This window comes from Schistocerca serialis, chromosome 3, assembly GCF_023864345.2.
Source record: "Schistocerca serialis cubense isolate TAMUIC-IGC-003099 chromosome 3, iqSchSeri2.2, whole genome shotgun sequence".
NCBI lineage: Eukaryota > Metazoa > Arthropoda > Insecta > Orthoptera > Acrididae > Schistocerca > Schistocerca serialis.
In genome coordinates, this window is record NC_064640.1 from 412,300,722 (window position 1) to 412,324,664 (window position 23,943).

The window sequence follows — 23,943 nt, forward strand, 5'->3', positions numbered from 1 at the left end:
CCAACAAGTCGGACTGAAACTTAATCCAAGAAAGTGTCTCTTTGGAGGAAAAAAAATCAAAATACTTGGACACCTTGTGTCAAACGAAGGTGTGCGGCCAGACCCAGAAGAGGTGAGAGCTATAACGGAATTTCCTATTCCTAAAATTATTAGAGATGTGAGAAGCTTCCTCGGATTGTGTTCTTGTTACCGTCGTTTTATCAAAGACTTTTGTATCAAAGCCATGCCACTCCAAGAGTTGTTAAAAGCCCATGCTGAATTTATCTGTGGTGGTGCTCAACAAAATTCTTTCAATGTGCTGCGAAAAGCACTGACGACTAAACCTGCACTTGGTCTGTATGATGAGAGAGCACCTACAGAACTACACACAGATACCAGTGGGTATGTGATCAGTGCTGTTCTGGTGCAGATTTCGGATGGAAGAGAGAAGGGTATAGCCTATGCTTCTAGGACACTTACTAAAACCGAGAGGAACTACTCAACTACAGAAAGAGAATGTGTTGCTGTGATCTGGGGCCATGAGCAAATTTTGACAGTATCTCTATGGAAGGCCATTCACAGTTGTTACAGACCATCATTCACTTTGTTGATTGACAGGTCTTGAGGATCCAACAGGACAACTCGCCAGGTGGGCACTATGTTTTCAAGAGTATGACATTACCATAGTGGTCAAAAGTGGAAGAAAACACCAAGATGCTGACTGTCTCTCAAGAAACCCTATGCAAGACCATCAAGACTTTGATGAAGATAGTCACTATCTCGCTGCACTCCAGGATCTATCTGCTGAATAGAAGGAGGACGCAAATATATCTCAGATTATACTTGCCTTAAATTGGTCAGAGGATGTGAGAGGACAATTTAAGGTAGTTAATGGATTACTTTGCAAGAAAAACTTTGATCGTTTGGAAAGAGGTGGCTGCCAGTGATTCCTAAACACATGCGCTTAGATGTTCTACAGAAACTCCATGATACACCTGAGGCCAGACATTTAGGATTTATTAAGACATACAATAGAATCCGCAAGAGATTTATCTGGCCAGGTTTATTTAGGAGTGTCCGTCACTATGTGTCGCACTGTCGAGAGTGCCAGAGGAGAAAGGCAGTTCTTCAGAAACCACCTGGCTTACTCATACCAATTCCACCAGCCAATACGCCTTTCCAGCATGTTGGGATTCACCTCCTCGGACGATTTCCAATGCCAACTAGTGGAAATAGATGGATTATTGTTTGCACTGATTATCTGACGAGCTACGCCATTACAAAAGCCACGAAAACAACCAAAACATTTGAGGTAGCCAAATTCATCATAGAAGACATTGTATTAAAACACTATGCCCCAATGTCCCTAATTATGGATCGAGGGAAAGTTTTTCAATCGAATTTTGTGACAAAGAAAACCATTGCTGCAACATTACTCATTACATGACAACTGCCTACCATCCGCAAACTAATGGGCTTACTGAACGCCTTAATAAGACCTTGGCCGACATGCTATCAATGTTCGTCAATGTTGAGCAGAGCAATTGGGATGAGGTGCTACCTTTAGTGATGTTTGCCTACAACACTGCCAAACCAGACACCACAGAATTTACACCATTGTTTCTGGTGCACGGGTGTTAGGCGATGACGATGATGGACACTGTGTTTCCGTTACAACCTGATCATGTGGACAATGACTACATCGGCAAGGTCTTAACCAGAGCTGAGGAGTTGGATCATCTCCGCACACGGCAGGCTCTAGAAAACGATCGCCGAAGGTATGACGCGAGCCACCGCCCTGTTGTATACCAGCCTGGTGACCTCATCTGGATCTTCACTCCTGTTCGGAAGGTTGGTCTCTCTGAAAAGACCCTCAGGTGCTACTTTGGACCTTATAAGGTTGTAAGACAGTTGTCTGATGTTACTTATGAAGTTGAATATTTCGACCCCAATGCAAGACGATGAAAGATCAGAGATACGGTCCACGTCCTTCGAATGAAGCCCTTTAAGGATCCTGCAACCTAGGGTAAATTTGAAGCTCCAGTGACAGGCAACAAGCGGAAAGGTGATGAAGAACGTAGCAGCAAGGGAAGTTCTAAGGAGATCACCACCAGGGCGAACATCAGTTGTCAGGAGTAGGAGTATGCAGGACCGATGACTCGTTCCCGGACTAGGAGGACGTAACACTGAGACGCTGTTCTCTTAAGGAGGGAGCAATGTCTCACGGAGTAGCACAGTCGCCATAGTGTAGTGGTTGTAACACTAGACTGTTGCGTGGAGAGTCGTGAGTTCCAAACTGACCTGAACTGTGAAATTTTAGTTTCTATATTCGGTTTGAGTACATTCTAGAAGTATTCAAAAATGGCAAGAATCATTGTACTGGAATGTTCTGTAGCTGTATATATACCATATGTGTTCTGGCCAGAGGCAGTTTTCTCTGTGCTCTTGTATGTGCAAGTGCTGAATAAATCTTCGTTAAGTGAAGTTAGTGTTCGTCATTCGTCTACATACACCTTTCTCTATGTGACAATATCTTTTATTTTGAAACTGTTTTGTCATCTCTCATACAGCTGAAACTTAACACCTTCTTGCATTTTCTAAACATCATATCATATCATATCTCCTAGCTCCCCTCTGAGGTCTCTGAGCTCTCATCTACACATACCGAATAAGCCTTGTAAAGTGATATCCTGTGTATTTCCACAAGTAACCTCTTCAAGTTTGTAATCATGTTAGTACTTAGAAATTACAAAAAGATGTACCTAGTTTTTGGAGCTGTTAGTTCTTGTGTCAACGAGAAAGTTGAGACAGCACCAAAATGCAAAATTTAGGGTAAGAGTAAAGTGAGCATTACTCTTGACAACAGCAAGTACCATGAATGGGTGAGACATTTCCAAAGAACACACAGCACGTACCATTCACATTTCTGTATTTTCAGTGCAATACACAGACAAATGGAGGTAAGAAATCAAACTAAACGCAGTTACTCTGTGTTAAGCCACTGAAGACCATACACCCCTTATTGATGTGTATATGACAGCATGTGTACATAATATGTTCCAAAACGCCGTGCACAAAAACTGAATTTTCCAGTGCTTTTACCTCAAGTTCTGTTGGTGATAAAAATGTAGGATTAGGTGTTTGGGATAGCCCTTTGGCAAGGGACCATTTGTATATCCAACGAAAGGATCATCTTGGTGTCAGTATCCTACAGTACAGGGTTAAAGAAAGAAAATTACACACTTCCTTCTGCTTAGGCAAGTGGTGCATATCAGTTGGTTCATTTTGCATTTGACATGGTCTACGGTGGGCTTCATAGGATTTATCGAAGCACCATTAGTTAATGGACGGTTCCTGAGAAATGTTTTTGCCGTCACAAGCGGGCCAAAACCCAACAGAGAGTTCCAAAGATGGCTGTGCGCAGCAAATGGCTGAAATTTTTATAACATTCCTAAGACTCCAATCTCAAACTACCTTGAAAATTTTCTTGCTATCTTTGTGTGTTTCCAAGATACAGAGATTAAAAGCTACCCTACTTCTGCATGTAAAATCTGGTATGAGCTGAAATCTAAATAATAAATAACTTCAGCAAATTGCTCAAATTTTAACGGTATATTCTCTAGAAGAACCTTTTCATTTTCAAAAATCTTCGTCCATTATCGAGAAACACCAATAACACGTTTTCTGGGATCCAAAACCCAGCCGCAAATTCAGAGACAGCTATGTGCATGAAATGGCTGTAATTTTTATGATGCATTTGATGTATTCCTGCTTGTACACATAAAATCTGGTGTGACGTGATAATGTAGTTTATAAAGTGAGGTAGCATGAAGACATATACTGTAAAGTGTTTCTGTTATTGTCTGGGAACCTCGTGTTGTAGTGTTGAAGCATATGTAAAACTTATTGGTGCATGAAATCCGGTCTGAGGTGTAAAATTAGTTTCACATTATTTCAGTTTCACATAAGTAACATTTTAGTGGCCAATACATTTCTTTTCTTATGCATTAGGTGTCCTGGTGCAGCAGAGAAAAGAAGGAACCAGTGTGGGAAAAAATGCAAATATGTTCATGTTTACATAAAAGACTCTGACTGAAAAGTGGGGTACCAGCTGCCTCATTCTACTGTCCTCAGCACCTTTAAAAATTCTCCCAAAAGTTTTGGTATGCAAACATATTTGCACTTTGTTATGGTGTGAGAGAGAAGAGGGCAGTGGCAGTGGCAAAGAGATGGAAAAGTAATAAATACTGGAAGATAGTAGACAATGGTTGTGTTATAGAAAGAGTGAAGGAGACAATGGCAGTGTGAGAGAAAAAGATGGACACAGTAACAATGGAACATACTTGACAGGGACAGAACAGTGCTAGGAAAAGAGTGAAGGATACAGAGCTAGGGGTGAGGGGATAATGTTGAAGTAGGTGAGAGTCATTGATAATGAGAGACAGAGTGTATGAGAGACATCAGTAGTAGTAGAAAGTATGGAAGGAATGAGATATTAGCAGTAAGAGAGAGAAAGACCAAGACAGTGACAGAGATTGGAGACTGTATTAGTAGGACAGAATGAAGGGAATGTGACTGTGACACAGGAGACAATGACAGAGAGGGACAAAGAGAGAACGATGCTGAATGAGTGAGGAGAAAGGGCAGCTGGGAGTGGATAGGTATGAATAACTTATAGCAGTGGACTAATGGGTGTGAGTTACATTTAGGGAAGCTTGTGGGAGTTTGAGGTGAGTTGCATGTTGGAAAAAAAAAAATAGTGAATATGTTTGCATGTCAAAATTTTTGGGAAAAAGGTGCTGAGGAAAGTACCCCACTTTCAAGTCACACCCTTTGTAATATTCACATTTTTTGTGCTCTGATAGGAGCGTTCTTCTGCTGGTACCAAAACAGTTGGAAAATACCCCAGAACAAATTCAGAATTTTGATGGTGGTGTTGGAGTTAGACCTGCATATTCTGGAAAGTGGTTTATAGTGTGAAATCTAATTTAACATAAACATACAAAAAGCAGTCTTTTAATTATTTGTATGTTTTATTTTTAAAATAAAGATAAGATGTAATTGTCAGTTTGAAATGCTAAGTGTTTGTAAGGCACATTACTCACAACAAAAATATTTGTCTTCTGAATGTTCTTTTTGTGTTAGCTTTATGAAATTTGGAATGACTGTCATAGAGTAAACTCTGAGTATTCTGTGGAATTCAGCTTTGTACATCTGCAATATTCTCAATATTGTGCATGCTTCAGGAACTTGTGAGCAGTTTACTGACTTAGGTGGGACAATTTTAGCACACTGTACCCACATTCTGGATGAATGACATTTAAAGTCTCATGTGGCCAGCCTAATTGAGGTTTTTCTTGGTTTCACTAAACTGATAGCGGTGAATGCTTGGGTGTTTCCAGTGAAAAGAATTCAGCCAGTTCCCTCCACCACCATTGTCCAACCAGAGCTTGTGTTCTATCTCTAATTATCTCATCTTGAAAGGGAAATTAAACCTTAATCTTCCTTGCTTCTCAGATAGGTTGCATTGAAGAAAACACTGGTGGAAAACACATGGCCACTAGCAATAGGAAAAAAATCATTTTATTTTGTGACCAAATTCGGTGTTTTTTTTTTTTTTTTTTTTTTTTACCAATTTCAGTGTTATTTTTGTCAAGTTCAGTAGTATTTTATTGCCAAATTCATTTTTCCCTGTCATTGTTACTTGCCAATTTCGATGCTTTCCCCCTCCCCTTTTTTGTGATATTTTTTCTCCAATTTCAATGTAACTTTTTCCAATTTTGTTATTCTTTTTGCCAAATCCAGTGTTATATTTTTCCAATTTAGGTGTTTACACTTTTTCAGTTTAGGGTTTTATACTTTTATAGTTTAGGTATTATTTTTGACCAATTCCAAGGCTATTTTTTGCAAAATTCGGTGCTGTTTTGTTATCAAATTAGGTGCTATTTTGCCTGTTGCACTGCAATTTCTTTGCCATTTTCTGTGTTACATGTTTTTTTCTCCAGTGTTTATTTTTTTCAATTTTGGTGCTCTTTTGTGCCAAGTTCTGAATTAGCTTTTTGCCAAATTCATTGTTACTTTTTTGTGAAATTCAGTGTTACTTTCTTGTCAGATTCAGTGTTACCCTTTTTAACCAGATTGAGTCTTACTGTTTTCCCAGATTCACTGTTTCTTTTGATAAATTCGGTATTTTTCATCACTGTCACTGTTATGTTTCTGCCAGTTTCAGCATGTTTATTGCCAAGTTGTATACTTTTTGCCAAATTTAGTGATTTTTGCCAAAGTCACTCTTAATTTTTTTATCAGTTTCGGTGCTTTTTTTGACATCACACCTTAATTCGTAACCTGGGACATGAACTGTCATTTTAATATTGTAGATGAACTTCAGCCTTGAGGAAAAAAAAAGGCAAAATGCAATTTCAACATTCAGTACGTATCAGCTACGAATATTGGTAGACTGTCGTCTTCAGATTTATAACATTTTTATACAGGAAAATTATAAATTTCACTAATTCCGTAAAAAATCACTGATGTTACAATATTTTGCTGAAAACTGCTAATTTCATGTTATGTTTCATGTTATCATTATTGGGAAATTTTCCTGTCCCTTACCTAGCACAGTTCATTCTCATTAATGAGCGAAACTTGTGTAAAGCTGTTGTCACAATTTTGTATTCATAATGATTGTAATATATTTTACTATGTGTGGTGGATGAGGATCAACCTCTACCTCTACCTCTACTTCTACATCTACATCTGCATGGATACTCTGCAAATCACATTTAAGTGCCTGGCAGAGAGGGTTCATCGAACCACCTTCAAAATTCTGAATTATTGCACTCTCGTATAGTACGCAGAAAGAACGTACATATATATCTTTCTGCATGAGCTCTGATTTGTCTTATTTTATCATGGTGATTGTTCCTCCCCATGTAGGTCAGTGTCAACAAAATATTTTTGCATTTGGAGGAGAAAGTTGGTGATTGGAATTTCGTGAGAAGATTCCGCTGCAGTGAAAAATGCCTTTGTTATATGATGTCCACCCCAAATCCTGTATCATTTCAGTGGCACTCTCTCCTCTATTTTGCAATAATACAAATTGTGCTGCTCTTCTTGGAATTTTTTCGGTGTACTCCATCAATCCTATCTGCTACGGATAGCAGTATTCTAAAAGAGGACAGACAAGCATAGTGTACGCAATGTTCTTAGTATAGCAGTAGCAGAGTTATCATCAGAGATAGCAGAGTTATCATCAGTAATCATTTAGGGCAGCCTGAAAAGCAATAAAGTGTAATTTGAGACATCGGAACTCCAGTCCAGGTAATTTGGCTGCTCAAGCATTGGTTATCGTATTTGTCTTTCCTTTTGATTTATGTGCTGTAGTTGTTGACCTATTGCATAGGAATGACATAATAAATTCTAACTGCTTTTAAATTAATTTTTAAATAGTGCCTTTAATTTTCTGTGTCTTCAGTATGCTATACCTCACATAAATTGATCAGTTATTAGCAAAAAACGTCGTTACTTGCATTGTGCGAAAACTGGGAATGAATGCTCTTGAAAAATGCTACATATGGCAAAAGAATAGGGCTTAGCATGGCTGCTTCACACATCTTGTAACTTATTTCCCTATCCCCATTGTAAATTTGAATTTTTATCCTTTTATGTATCAATCAAAACAACACACATTGATTTACTGTGAGAGAAAATAACCACAGTCCAAACCCTAACCAATGACATACCACATGTAAACTGCCTGTATCAGGAAGTGGTAATCTAACATGAGTCCTTTGATCTTGTGAGTGACGTCCTGTCTTGATTCTGCCTCTTCGAAGTCCAGTCACACCCTCCCCACCTGTCAAATTGACTTGTAGGACAGCTACCAGCATGTTGCTCACCAGCATATGAATTCTGATAACAAATATGCTATGAAAATAACACTTCGCGAGTTGTTACACCTGTAAATGACTCTAAGGCAAATCTGGTAAAGGCTTAATGTATTGTTAAGGCCCAGTGTTTTATAGGTATGCAATTGTTACAGCAGCTGCACAAAGTCAGAATTCACAGTGCTCTTTGGAATATAGCTTTTTACTCTCACCCTGACACTACCAATACACAAGAGAAAGTTACTTGCTCTCGAATGCACAATACTAATCTGCCGCAGTTCTGCTATGTTTTGAAACCTGTGCCTGCCACACAGTTGCTATCACACAGTTACCACACCGCTGGCATTTTCTCAACAAACATAACATAACTGAATCCTCTCCCTGTCACAACCAAAGGGTCACCAGTAGAGACTGGATTATATGCATTTGCATGTTGCATATTTGGCTCCTTTTCACTGGTTATTGCATATTTTAACTAAAAACTAGTGACGATGCATATTTGCGCTCTATGTTTACAATATTTTAAAAATTTAGATGGGCATTCTCTAGCTCGATCTAGTTTTGATGTCTCACAGATTGACCGCAACATAGAAATGCGTGCAGTTGCTAACCAAGAGGCAGGCCACTGCCTAGCAAAATCATTACAGAAGAGGAATAGGAACAGGTGGGCCATGCCACCCGAAATAAGAAACATTGTTTTAGGGATAGCTGACGATCCTGGAACATTTACATATGATGGAATTGTTTTATATTGTCGAGTTTGTTAGAAAACCGTTTCATGCAAAAAAAAGTTTCAAATAGACCAGCATGTCAAGATAAGTCTTCATATCACAGGAATGCAGAAGAAAGGGCCATGACAACAACTTCTGACAAGAGCAGGTTGCAGTAGCAGGGGTTTGTCTGAAGGTAACCAAAAAAGTCGGTGTAACATGGATCTATGTGAAGCATTCATTGCAAGCAATATTCCTCTTAACAAAGTTACAAACCCTATCCTCAAAGGCTTCATGTGCAAATATTGCTTAAATCAAAATATACCAGATGAATCAACATTGCGTAAAAATTACATACTGACAATATTTCCAGAATCTTCTGCAGATGGAAGGGTGTTTGTGTTTATTTCAGATGCTGCTCCCTGTATGATCAAAGCAGGAGAAGCCCCCCAATTATTTTATCCCAATTTGATTCATGTGATGTGCTTTGCTCCAGGAGTACATTGCCTTGCTGAAGAAGTATGTTCCACGTTTGTGAATGTAAATAAACTGATGTTATCCACAAAGAAAGTGTTTCTCCTGATCGCATAAAGACTTTCAAAGAAAAATTACCGAATGTTCCTTTACCTCTTGAACCAGAGGTAACTCATTGGGGTATGTGGGTTGAAGCTGTGTTGTTTTACAATGAACATTTCGAGGCCATTAGAGGGGTAATAAATGACTTCGATAGTGCAGAGGTTTGGCAGTTCGCCAGTACAACGAAGCTTTAATGATTCCGGTATTACAAAAGACATTGCTGTGATTAGCTCTTCTTTTTCCCATGTACCTGAAGTATTAAAAAGCTTGAAACTCAAGGTTTAGAGTTGAATGAATCTATTCAGTTAATGTTAGTTATGTTAGTGAACTTCTCTTTGCTGGAGGTGTTCCCTAGAAAACTTAAAGAAAAGTTTGAGAACATTTTAAACAATAACTCACGCTTTTAACTCTTGTGCCAAAATGATAGTTTTATTAATGGGATTGGTTAACTTTTACTAGAAACACTAAGTGCCAACACAGCACCCAAATTCAAATACTTCCCAGTTGCCTTAGTTGATGTAGAATGGTCCTTTTTTGCTTATAAAAATGTTTTGAGTGAACGAAGACACAGTCGAACTTCCGAACATTTGGAACAGTACTTGGCCATTTATGTTTACAATAGTAGAATAATGTAAAACCAATTGTAAATGATGCTTTGGTCCAGTAGTAGTAATTAAAAGTTAAAGCTGTTCAAAAAATTCATGATTGTAAGTTGTTTTTTAAATTAAATATTACAGAGTTTTGAGCATGCCCCTCTGTGTGCGATATATCTTGATGTTGGTCCTGTATGTATCAATTGTTTCACTGTAACTCACTCGCATCACATCCGATTGTTACCAATGGCAATAGCAAAGGAGGAACAATTATTGAAACACAGAATACGTCCCCATTTTGCAAATTTTTAGAAAATAATCCCGTAAAGGCCCTCTTCCTAACCTCAAGAGAAAGTATTCAGAAAATTATATCAGCATTCTAGATGTACAGATTTTACGTGTGGCTGGTGCTCTTAGTTGTAATTGATATGCACAGGTTTGACTTTGAGATATAATGCATGCAGTAATTACCTTTTTTTATTTGATCTTGCATATTTTGACAATTTTCATCCAATTTTTAAACATTTTTCATGCATATTTGCACGCATATTTTAAGGTTTTTATGATGCATATAGTCTGGTCTCTAGTCATCAGTGACAATAAAGTCACAACTTTGAGGCAGTAAACATTGTAATAGCAAAGACACCAAACTTATCTACTTGAGTTGTTGTAATGGTTTCATGACTCATAATCTTTTCGCATTGCCAGACATTGTCTAAGTCTGTGAATTTGTCACCAATCAAAAATACTTATAACCACCAAATTCACATCCTTTGCGATCTGCAAATGTATTATTTATGTAATATGGACAAAGACAAAGCATATATTGCCACAACTGTGGAGTTGCGTTTCTCACCGCGCCCAATCACTTTAGGCTACCCCCATGTTCCCCTGAACAATGATGTGTTCTCGCCATTGCTGCCCATTCTGGGCAAGAAATCCGTCCCACCATCATCTTTAAGAATTGTTAATGTTTCTGATATTAAAATACATTCCATCGGTAGCTCCATGTGATACACTTGCTGAATGAGATCTGTCAGAATTTTGCCTATCTTCTAACTATTACAGTTCATTATTTACCATTTATTACTTTTCCTCTGTCTTTTTATGACACTTTGGGCTCTTCCACCCAGTCAGAAGGAAGGGGTGACTGCTTCTGCGAACCACTCTGTATTTTTGCTTGGGACACACTTGATATCCGTCAGCCTGTCTTCAAAACCTTCTCTGCAATGATGGCAGAGCTCACTTGCTTCTATCACTTGTGAATTTAGATTGATCTGCTGGATTAAAACCTGAATATCTTGTGATTTGCTACTTGGATCAAGTTGCAGTCTTCAAGACAATTATTGTAATATAATTTTCTGTAGATTTAGATATGTTTAAACTTGTTCAGTTCTTTATTTATGTCAATTTATCTAATTACGAACGAGACATATGATGAATGTGTACATGGACAGGCATACCACTGCCACATGTCAGTGTAGCACAACTGATCACATAACATGATTTTGTATACATCTCTGTTGCAATGCATCAGTGTTGCCACAGTTCTCGAGGCAACTGTTGTTTTGTCACCTAGCTTCAGAACAGACAGCAGCCATTTGCACTTCACAGTTGAAAGCTCGCAACACAGCTTTTAGCTGTCAGTGCTCTTCTTTCACTGCACAAAGTATAACTATGGTTCCTCGCATGGATAGAAATGTTGTCAGCCATAAAAGTCTCAAGAAAAAGAATCCTCAACAACTGCACCCAATCGGAAGATGCATAATGCCCAGCAGTTTGATTTGTATTCTCTGTCCTTTATTAAGTAGGTATGCAGACAGGAAAATTGAATTGGGTAAAATGCAGCTGTAAACGTCAGTGCATGATTAGTATTTGATTCAACTGTTGCCCATCTAACTTAACACAATGGGATACCACTCACATAAAATGGAAAACATGTAAGACTACAAATAACCACATTTCCAACACAGAAATGTTTCACATGACAAAGCAAGTGAAGTGATGCAATGGTTAACACACTAGATTCGTATTTCAAAAGGTCAGTGTACTAATCCCCCCCCCCTCCAACATGTTTTGAACTGGGTTTTCCAAAATCATTTCAGATGAAAACTTTTCCTTCTAAGCGACTTGAAGTTCCTGTGCCGAATGCTTCTATCTTGTGCTACTTCCTGCCAATTATTTATGCACATCTTGTTGCATATTGTTATAATTTCATTAATCCATGTATTCCTTGGGTCTTCCTTTTGGTCCTTTGTTAAATGACTTCTCCATGAATATTCTTGAACCATCTTTCATTCTCATCAGTTGGCCCACCCATTAAGTCTTTTGCTATTTGCTTTGCTCATTATTGTTGCTTGTTGTGATAGCATTTGGCTTTCTGTGTTGTGTCATTTCTTCCAGCTTCGCAATTCATTATCATAGTATGGACCAAAGTGTTTCCTATAAATTTTGTTTTCAGATACTTGTATGTGGTACAAACAACTTTCTTATTCATTTGTGTCTGGTGTGCTTCCATTTTAGTGCAACTCCATGTTTCTATTCCATAAGTTAGGACTGGTCTGATAATTGTGTTTTATAGTTCTCATTTTAGTTTTCCTTGACAGCAGTTTCAGCACTAGAAGTTTTTGTGTGGAATAGTAAACTCTGTTAGCATTTTGCAGTCTCATTTTCACTTCTGCTTGTGTCTGATTTTGTTTGATTATCTTTACACCCAGAAATTTGAACTGTTCAGTGCATTCGAATTTATGTTTGCCGATTATTAGATGTGAATGGTTGTCTTGTTAATCTCTCTCTTTTTGAACTACTATGTATTTTGTTTTCTGATCATTTACTTTTAGACCAAGTTTAGATGGTTCTTCTAAGACCTCCACGAATAATTGTCTGATCTCTACTTCACTTTTTCCAATGAGCGCTACGTCATCTACATACACTAAAATGTCAACTTTATTTCTTTGGAGTATCCCAGCAAGTGATAGTTTGAATTTCCTCTTTCCTCACAACTCTCTCCCAGGCTACATTAAAGAGAGGAAGGGGTAGAGGATCTCCCTTTGATTAGTCCAGTTTTAATTTTTGAATGGTCAGATTTTATTCCATTTCACAAAACCCTACTTATATTATCATCTATGCACAATTTTTTTTTTTAAGTAATTACACGAGTTTAATTGGAAATCCCAAGTCCATCATTACATTCAACAGGCTTTCCTGTGAATGGAGTCATAAGCTTTTTATAAAATGGTGGGAAAATTAATATATTTTTTGTTTACATTCCCATAGTCTTTCATGTATTGTTTTGATTGCAAATATATTGTCAGTAGTGGATCGCTGGCCGAAGTGGCGGTTCTAGGCGCTACAGTCTGGAACCGCGCTTCCACTACGGTTGCAGGTTCGAATCCTGCCTCAGGCATGGATGTGTGTGATGTCCGTAGGTTAGTTAGGTTTAAGTATTTCGAAGTTCTAGGGGACTGATGACCTCAGAAGTAAAGTTCCATAGTGCTCAGAGCCATTTGGACCATCAGTAGTGGATCCATTTCTGCAAAAGCCATTTTGATAATCTGCAGTTATATTTTATGCCTATGGTTTCAAGTGGTTTAGCAATAAAAAAGATAAAATCTTATAGTCTGTGTTAACTAGTGATATTCCCCTATAATTTCTGAAGTTTCCTTTTTTATGTAAAGGGACTATTAATGCTTCTTACCGTTCTGTTGGTATGGTCTCAGTTTTACAGATTACCTGTATCAAGTGGGGAAAAGGGAGGAAAAAAAGCATGAGTGCAGTGCTTCTCCTCCGTATTTTAGTATCTCAGCTGGAATTACAACACTCCCCACTCCTTTGCTATTTTTGTAGGTGTTTTGATACTTCCAGCACCGCTTCATATGTGGTTCTGAAATGTGGTCATTATTAGGGCTGCTGCTGGAATTTGTAATGGGTAGTTATGCATTAGAATCCTAAAACAGTTCTTCCAATAAAGTTTCCCATCCTTGATCAAATAAACTAGGGCTTTATCTCTAATGGCCTTACCATCTATTGGATGTTATACTTTAACCATCTTTTCTTTCACAATAAAAAAAGCATATAGGCAGATTCTTAGTACTAACTAGCTTGCTTCTTATGTGTAAACTATGTAAAAAGAGGGTGGTGATTTTTCTGGAAAACCTGGAATCTCAGGGAATTACATTTTACGTGGAAAAATCAGGGTAATCTCAGGAAATTTCAGAAATGTCTAAAATATCAGGAAATTGTGTGTTTTTAATCTAGCATTGTAATTTAATTTTATTGAGCTTTATAAATCACAAATTTTGAAATACTTACTCTTCCAAAGTGCATCAATTATATGAATATTATTCCATATAAATTATTGATGTTTAGAAACTGCAGTTAAACTACTCCTTATGGCTAGTATATATCAGACAAGAGGAAAGAAAAGTTGTTACCGCGAGATTGTGTTGTTCCAGTCAGAAGAAGAATTTTACACTGAACAAGGAAATAATAATATGAAAAGAAGAAGAAGACAAAAACTAAAAAAAGTGAAAAAAGTTAAAGGTCAGATGTATGTATCTCGAGATCTGAGATCAACTGATATACCAAGAGAATGCTGGACAAGCTTTGGATATCTGGTGCTCATTGAAGATGCTGATACACACGTAGTTCCACAGCAAATCATAGAACGTTCAGCAAGTTTGTGCCGTGCCAAGCTTACTGTTCAGGAAAAAAAACATACTATTGTGGAGTGCGGGCAAACCATAATCATATCGTAAGTACTCTTTAATGACAATTAAAGTGTGCTCTCTCTCTCTCTCTCTCTCTCTCTCTCTCTCTCTCTCTCTGTGTGTGTGTGTGTGTGTGTGTGTGTGTGTCACACACACACCTTACTGCTATTGCATATCCAGCACTGTTACTACTGCAGCTGTAAAGTAATGTTACATGTGTTTTGGAATAACTTGTGAAATAATTTTAGTAAATTAGTTATTTTCATGTTCCATGGATCATTTTGCATGATAAATTGTCATGATGTGGATCGAGTCATTTTGTATTAATATCGCAAATTAATTTGTACATCTATTTGTACTCTAAACATCACCATATAATTATTGTTTTTTTCCTTGAAATGGAAACGATATTTACAGATTGAGTTAGCAGTTCCTACCCACCAACTTTTACACATTAAAAACATAAAAATTCTTCTACAGAATAGAAGGTGTTGTCAAGGAGAAACTTTTTCAATTTATTGTCAAATTTTACCTTGTTGTCTTTTAGACATTTTATATCACTGGGTAAGTGGTCAAAAATTTTTGTTGCAGTGTTGTGCACCCCTCTCTGTGCTAAAGACAACCTTAATGTTGAGTAATGAATGTCATTTTTTCTTCTAGTGCCGTAATTATGTACCTCATTGTTCCTTTTGAACTGTAGTGAATTATTTACAACAAACTTCATGAGGTAATAAATATACTGTGAAGCAGCAGTCAGAATGCCCAACTCCTTAAACAGATGTCCACAGTATGGTCATGGGTGAGCACATTTTTGGGCAATGAAGACCTTTCATAAAGATCAGTTACCCCAGAACATTATTCCATATGACATTACTGAATAAAAATAGGCAAAATATGTCAACTTACTTATTTCTCTCTCCCCAAAATTTGCTATAATTCTAAGTGCAAATGTGGGTGAACTGAGTTGTTTTAGGAGTTCCCAAAAAAAAAAAAAAATTTCCAACTGAGGTTCTCATCAATATGGACACTTAAAAATTTTGAAATTTCCGCCCTATGTGTTATTTCATCACCATGTGTTACACTTGTCACTGGTGCAGTACCTGTAGAGGCGCAGAACTGAATATGATGTATCTTTATGAAATTCAGGATGAGACGATTCGCAGAAAACCAGTTAATGATGCTTTTGAGAACTTTGTTCACTATTTCTTCCATTTCTGTATGTATACTGGTGTCATCTGCAAAAATAACTAATTCTGCTTGTTGTACATTAGACAGTAGGTCATTTACATATATGAGAAACAGTAGTGGACCTAAGACTGAGCCTTGGGGAACACCGTACATGATTTCTCCCAAGTCAGAATTATGTCCCTGGACTCTGTTGGTTCAATTACTACTAAGTACAACTTTTTGCATTCTTTTGGTTAGATGTGACATGATCCATTGGTTGGCTACACCATAAATCCTGTAAAACTTCAATTTATCTAGGAGTATACTATGATTCACACAATCAAATGCCTTGGATAGGTCACAGAAAATACCTACCAGTGCTATTTTGTTATTTAATGCTTGTACGAGGGTAATCCCAAAATTAAGGTCTCCTATTTGTTTATAAGTACATAGACCTGTTTATTTCTACATTGGTTTACATGAATTTACAGCTTGAAGATTTAGCTATTTTTTGACATAATCACCATTTCTGTCAATGCATTTTTGTAGACGCTGTGGCAGTTTTTGTATGCCCATGTCATACCAGCTTACTGCCATGCTGTTCAGAAAGTTATGAACCTCTTCTTTCACCTCATCATAAAAATCGTGATTTCATTGTAGAAATAAACAGGTCTATGTACTTATAAAAAAAATAGGAGACCTTACTTTCGGGATTACCCTCGTAATATCTGGTGTATGATCATGAAAATGGCATTCTCAATAGAGCGACCGTTCTGAAACCCAAACTGTGATTTGCTGAAGATATTATTGTTGCCAAAGTGAGATACTATTCTAGAATACATCACCTTCTCAAACATTTTGGAAAATGATGTCAGCAATGAAATAGGCCAGTAGTTACTGACATCTCTGTTATCACCTTTCTTAAAGAGGGGTTTAACAACGGCATATTTTAGTCTCTCTGGAAAAATACCTTGAGTTAGTGATGCATTACATATTTCGGACAATACTGGACGTATTGTATGGAACATATCTTTAGTACTCTATTGAAAACACCATCAAAACCAGAAGAGCTTTTATTCTTGAGAGAATGTATGACCCTCTTAATTTCAGAAGTAGAAGTTGATGGTACATTCATATGATGTAATTTTAAGAGAGTTACTTCTTCAACATATTGCTGTTATCTCTCTAGAACTGTAGGTCCCTATGCTTTATACTATGTTTAAGAAATGATTATTAAATACATTTGCTACCTGTGACTTGTCATTTATAGCCCTTCCATTCAATTCAGTAGTAATGTTATACTCTTCTGTGGTTGGTTGTCCTGTCTCTTGCTTCACTATATTCCATATTGCCTTAACTATGTTGTCAGATGTACTGATTTCTGACATAAATTGCATGTTCCTTGATTTTTTAACAACCTTTCTTAGTAATTTTGAGTAGTTTTTGTAGTGTGCAACTACTGCAGGGTCTCTACTTGTTCTTGCCAAAAGATAAATTTCCCTTTTCCTTTCACAAGATCCCTTAATCCCCTTAGTGATCCGTGGGTTTTTACATGGATGTTTAATGTCCCTTCTGATTAGCTTATATGGAAAGCTATTTTCTAATACTGATGTGAATTTACCATTGAATACATTAAATTTTATATTGGCATTTAGTTCTTTTAAAATTTCGTCCCAGGTTGTTTCATGTAAACTACTCTTAAAAACATTTGCCCTGTAGTCATTAATGATTCTGAATGACTTCCACTGAGGTATATCCACACTGTAAGGCAATATGTCATTTATCCTGATTAACTGTGCATCATGATCAGAGACAGAATTTGTTTCTGGGTAAACGGTGATTTTCTTGCTTTGTGCCTCATCAAAGAAAACATTATCAATTAGGGACCTACTGCCTTTATCCATCCGTGTTGGAAAGTTAACTACTGAGAGCAAATTGTAAGATCCAAATAAGGTTTCCAGATCATTTTTCCTATCAGAATCCTATAGAAAAACTGCTTGCTGATATCTGACAGACAGCGCAGTAAGGAATCCATGTTCCTCATAAATAATTCAAAATTTCCCAGTGGGGATCTATATACTGTTACAATTAAAAGTGAACTGTTTTTCAGCATTAATTCACAAGCACACACTTCTGTGTGCTGATCACTACAAAATCTGCTTGCATCAGTGCTTTTGAACTTGTGTTCTGTCTTAATATATGCAACAACTCCTCCTTTTCCCTTATTAGTTCTGCATGAGTAAACTGCTAGACTGTAATCTTTTATATGTAACTTATGTAACCCCATGGTTATGTGGTGCTCAAACAGGCATGGGATGTCTATCTTTTCTTCTAAATTTTGCAAGGAGGCAAGAAGCTCTTCCACCTTAGTACTCAATCCTCTAATATTTTGGTGGAATAAGCTAACCTTACTTTTCTGTGCATTCTTGTGGGGCTGTCCTGTTATAGCGACTTCTTTCAAAACAGGGTGCCTGAAACTTGATTCTAACTTTAAAAAATGTGCCCTCTGACACCAGTAACCACAGGGACCTTGCATTGTGTGATTGTGCCCCCCCTCCCGTATATTTCCTGCAAGAAGTTCAGCCAATGTATCTTTCCTATTCAGGTGAAGGCCATGTCTAGTATAACCCCACCTCCCAATTGTAGTAACGGGCACTGCACTCATATGAGAATTCATTTCAGTCAGCAATAACATGCTCAACTCAGAGTTAACACGACCTACACCAGTATCAACCCATCACTGGTCATGGAGCTGCAGGATCTCCATGAAACTCACATTTGTGTGTGTAATTGCTACTCCTATTTTATCCAAGTCACCCTTAATGCTGTAATTACTGTTATTAGCCAGGGTGTGTACTACTGCACCTACTCTAATAACATGACCTTCTTTGCCAAAACCTTTGCACAATTTTGCTGTGTCCTTTGTCACCTGGCTAAGGTTAGCACTTGGCTTTACAATACTTGTGACCTAGTACCGTGCTCCTAACTTTTCCTGCACCAGCTGGCCTACACCCCTCCCATGGCTACTACCTAGTAGCAAGACTCTTATCTTCCTACTCTCTTTTGGTACCGACCTATGCTGAGTTTCTTGGCTAGAAGCCTGCTGCGCCCTACTGTAACCTACAGCTCTATGAGGCTCTTCCCCTCCTACTTCAGGTAGCAAGCCAAATTAATTCAGTGTTGATAGCTCAAATGTAGAAGTTGATGAGCTGTTCCCCTTTTGCCCATTGCTTGTTACCTTTACCCAGTCCAGTTATAAATTAATTTGTGAGGATGATTAATGTGTTCTTAAATGACCATTCTCTTTCTGTTATCCAGTTTTGTTTAAGTATATTAAATAAAGTCTCCTAATTTGCAAATTAACCATTTCTGTAAGGTAAGCATATGTCTACAGTTCTGAAAGCTACACCCCATATTTCCTTCATTTGAAATTCCATCTCCTATTATCCCCCCCCTCACCCCCTTCTCTCTCTCTCTCCCCCCCTCTCTCTCTCTCTCTCTCTCTCTCTCTCTCTCGCTCTCGCTCTCTCTCTCTCGCTCTCTCTCTCGCTCTCTCTCTCTTTCTCTCTCTCCCCCTCCATCCCTCCCTCCCTCCCTCCCCCCCTCCCCCTCCCCATTCCCCTCTTTCCTATCTCTCCTCCGCCCCCCCTGCCCAGATGACTGTTGTGTCACTGTGTATGTGTTCTTATAGTGTTACAATGTTAGCTAATTTGTTAATTTTTTTTCCACAATCACTCTTTCATGCACAAGGAGCCTCAATACAGTGTGTCCCAGAAGGAATTGTCAGTATCCAGGGATATGGCAGAAAGTCGTCCAAAGCAAATATTAACTATTCCTTCTGGGACATCTGTATATTGTTGTTTTTTATTTTAATTTAAATTTAGGCTGGAGAAGTAATTTTTTTCTTTATTTATGTCAACAGTAGTTCAAGAGACCTAAGATCATTATTTATTTCCCTCCTTGCTTATGACAATCACTTTGCTAAAAACACATCTACATCTACATTTATACTCCGCAAGCCACCCAACGGTGTGTAGCGGAGGGCACACACCAGTAACTGTTGCATGGAAGTGTGTTGCAGTAATCCAGTTAAAGTATCTGTGCTCTTAATACTCACAACAGGAGGCTGCTATCTCAGTTCTGTGCTAATAATAAGCCTCTGTATGAAAAGAAAGAGTCAGGCTTGACATCGTATGAACAAACCTGGTATTCCCTTAATAGATTGGAAGAAACCACGAAGAACCTAAACCTGGAAGGCTGGACAGGGTTTTGAGCTCCAATCCACTCAAAAGTGAATCCAGCATCTCATCCACAATGCCATCTCAGCCAGTTGTTCCTCTGTGACAGCCGTTGATACAACATGTAGGATTTTTTGGAACTTATTGCAGTGCTTTTGTTTAATCTTGTGTTTGTTAAATCACTGCCTGCTGTACTAACCTACTCTGGTAGGGGTGCTTGACACATTTTTCCCCCAGTCCCAAACAATCCAAGTATAAGACTGCGTATTGACTCCTTCATCTGGGTTCCATCTTGTGTTGGGTGTCATCAGAGGTTTCATGTACTTTCGGAATTTTTCCTGGCATTTTGCTTACTTTGTGCTTATCATACCCTTGTAAAGCTGTTTGTAACACAAAAGTTGATTTGAACACCACAGTGCTTTACTAAGCATGGTTCTGTTAGAAGTGGTATGCCATTGACTTCCTCTGATCTTTAGTCAAATGAATCTCGATGTTTCATAAGCACTGAAAGTGTTTATGCTGCTTACACCAAGCAAGGTGTCATTTGGCATCTACCTGCGTGATGTGTGACTTATTAGCAGCCACATGACCATGAAATCCACGTTTTGTCACCTCTCGCCTAACTGTTATAGTACTTGCAGTGGATCCTGATGCAGTCTGGAATTCCTGTGTGATGGTCTGAATAGATGACTGACTATTACACATTACGACCTTCTTCAACTCTCAGTGGTCTCCGTCAGTCGACAGACAAGGTCGGCCTGTATGATTTTGTGCTGTACGTGCCCCTTCACGTTTCCACTTCACTATCGCATCAGAAACAGTGGCCCTAGGGATATGTAGGAGTGTGGAAATCTCGCGTACAGGTGTATGACACAAGTGACACCCAATCACCTGACCACGTTCGAAGTCTGTGAGTTCAGCGAAGTGCCCCATTCTGCTCTCTCACGATGTCTAATGACTACTGAGGTCGCTGATATGGAATACCTGGCAGTAGGTGGCAGCACAATCCACCTGATATGAAAAACGTGTCCAGGTACTTTTGATCACATAGTGTATAATAAGTTAAGTTGTTGCTTTTGAGACAGGCAGAAGAATTTTGTGGCTACTTGATGCACATGCCAGATTAATAACAGTTGATATGGCTTTTACATCTTTGCATATACTTAATCACTATGCCTGTGTTTCCATGTATAATGCACAATGTACAAACACATGGAATATAATTTGCACTGTTCACATATATTTTGAAGAAATGGGTGAAACTGCTTCCAAGAATAAAATACTGGTCCAGATATGTAGCGGCGGACTATTAATGTAATTTTGGCATCGTAAAGTAAAGTACAGTCAGTTTAACTTTGTGTCAGTACGGTATTTTGGGGAATCAAAATTGATTTGTATACTTAAGATAGTATAAAATATTGTTGAAAGTTGCTGCCATGTTTTTATTGTTGGTGAAATTAAAGTCTACATACGGTGTTATAACGAAGCTGTTTAAACTTTTAAAAAGTTTGGAGAGTGAATTAGTAAAAAACAGAGAAAAGGTAGGATGGTGGTTTTAATGCTTCAAGTATTGTACATAGACACCCCCCCCCTATCCTCCCCCCCTCACACACACACACACACACACACACACACACACACACACACGTACATTTGAGTATATTGTACAGCATGTTGATACGACATGTGAAACTTTCAGAAAAGTCCTTCTTATGGATGTTGCTCAACTCCTGCCTCACAGTTGCACCTTCATTGGTCTTGTTGAACCTTCAGGTACCCACTCTGCATTTTGACATTTTGTGGTAGGATCATATTGATAACACCATATCTCATCATTTGTGATGACTTTTTACAGAAAAGAATTGTTCATGGTTTTCGTTTCAATCAAGTCACAACAGGCATCTCCATGTTTGGTTTCTGTTCAGAAGTCAAGGTGTGTGGGACAAATTTTGCACACTTTTTCTCTTTTTCTAAACATTCTAGATGATATCTTGAACATTTAATTTAGAGATGTCCCCTTTTTTGCGCCATTGCAATTTGTGACACAATGACAGTAAAGTGCCTGAGGCCGTATGTCCATTACATAACACTGCCTGCTCATGAGTGAATGGTCAAATGCACATTTGTTGTTTACAGTTGTTACTTTAAACATAGTTATTGCACTAGTGTTGTTTATGTGTCAGGAATAAAGTCCGTCACAGATTTTTCTGGATGGTGTACGTTAGATGAGAAACTTCCATTATTGTGGATAACTATATGTGAATTAATCATATTGTGAATGGGTAGTAGGTCACTACTTCAGCTCTTAAACAGAGGTTATAAGAAACTAGTATATTCGGATGTACGTTACCCTCTTAGAGCTTTGTTCAGTGTTGCCTTGGTAGCATTAGTTTTTAATGTGGTCTTTGGCAAAGTGTTTATGGGAACAGAGACAAAATTAGTCAATGTAGCAATAATATATATCAGCATCTGTTGCGACTGGTAGTGTCAAGTCACTCATCCATCTCCCATTAGCATGATAAAAATAAAATGTAGTTGGAAAAACTGATAATATGACACAGCAATGGTTGGCAACTGGATGACCATGGTTTGTTCCGTACATAGAAGGTTGAAAACTGGACTGCCAAAAACTTTTTCAAACTTTTAATTTCTAATTCAGTTTAAATTCAAGAGACAGTTGTCTCACTCTTTGTGTGCCACTAAGTCCTTCCACAGTTATAATAGCACAACTGAGCAGATATAAGAACTTTTTAAACTGGATTCGTAACTCTGTCCTATATTAACACGCCAATATTAAGCCAAAACTTCACAGCACTGCCAGGTCAAGTAGCCATCCAACAAATAGTCAGACAATGTTGGCTTAGATTGGAGAGCAGAGCACAGCATGCTCAAGCTGGTTTCTAAGAGGGGTGCAGATGCTCGAGCACACACACCCATTCAGATTCAAATCACAGATAAAGTCCAACGTTGCTGATGTTAAAATAAAATCAGAAATAAATAAAATTCATTCTAGTAACCATCTGCACTCACATGCACAAGAGTCTACTTTGATGCTCTCAGGGACTAGGGTTAAGTTTGTGTATTTTTTACTTTATTTCAACATCAGCAATGTTGAAATTTATTTGGCAGTAAAAGCAATGCTGCTGTGCTCTCCACCAGATGTGTTTCGACCCTTAGTTGATGAAAGTATGGATTGTAGTGCGGGTGGTAGCAGGCCAGCTTTCATTGTTGCGATCTCATGCTACACAACTGTTAATTTATTTGTGTTGTTTATTGATGCATGATAGTAACATTTTGTGCATCATTTAATATGGATCCTAAAAAGTGCAAAGTTGGCAGTGAAAACACACTGTTTCTAACTGAGTGGACCAAACAGTATTGTTTTACACTACCTGATAGGGCTGAAGCCATCCCAGTTAACCTCACATGCAACAAAGCGGTTGCTGTTGTTGAAAGTGCTAATTCAAAGCGACACTACGAAACAGCTAACAACTCATCAGCAGTTCCATAGAAGCTTTTGCCAGTGCATCATGTCGAGATAAACTTCAGACATATTTTAGCTCATACAAACAAAAAGGGAAAAAAAGAAAAGAAAAACACAATCATACTTGCTCTGTGCATAAGCGAGCAAGAAAAATTAGGAAAAGCAATTTTTTGTGTGTGTGTGCTGGAGGTTTAATAAGAACCAGAAGCCATATTCAGAGTCCTAAATAGTAAAAGAATGTATGTTCGTAGTGGCCGCAACACTTCTAGAAGAGGAGGAGGATATTGTTACCACTATTCAGGGTATTCGATTATTTGCAAGAAGCAATACAAGAAAACAGAAATTTTGGCTGGCTGCTGATAACAAAAGAAGCCTGCTCGGGCTTTTACAGAAGATACCTTGCTACCCTACTGCCCTTGACAAATCATGTGACATTGTTGATGATGAACTAATGTTGGTTCCTGTGTGAGTTGTTTCCTTTTAAATGGTGAAAAGGAATAACAGTATTATGGGATGAATTGCTAGCATCATAGCCATTTAAAGACAAGACTTGTAGAGATGATTTGTTGCAGGCTTTCCCTGACTTCATAATCAGACATTA

The 23,943-nt window shown here is 38.0% G+C and overlaps 1 protein-coding gene across 2 annotated transcripts in view; it reads left to right on the forward strand.

Annotated features, from left to right (window-relative positions):
- Positions 1 to 23,943, forward strand: part of LOC126470282 (uncharacterized) — a 137,326-nt gene that overhangs the window by 87,728 nt on the left and 25,655 nt on the right. For both annotated transcript variants that reach the window (XM_050098032.1, XM_050098033.1), the window contains one exon: positions 14,199 to 14,497. In XM_050098032.1, the coding sequence (XP_049953989.1) occupies positions 14,199 to 14,497 (299 nt within the window). The remainder of the gene's footprint in view (positions 1 to 14,198; positions 14,498 to 23,943) is intronic.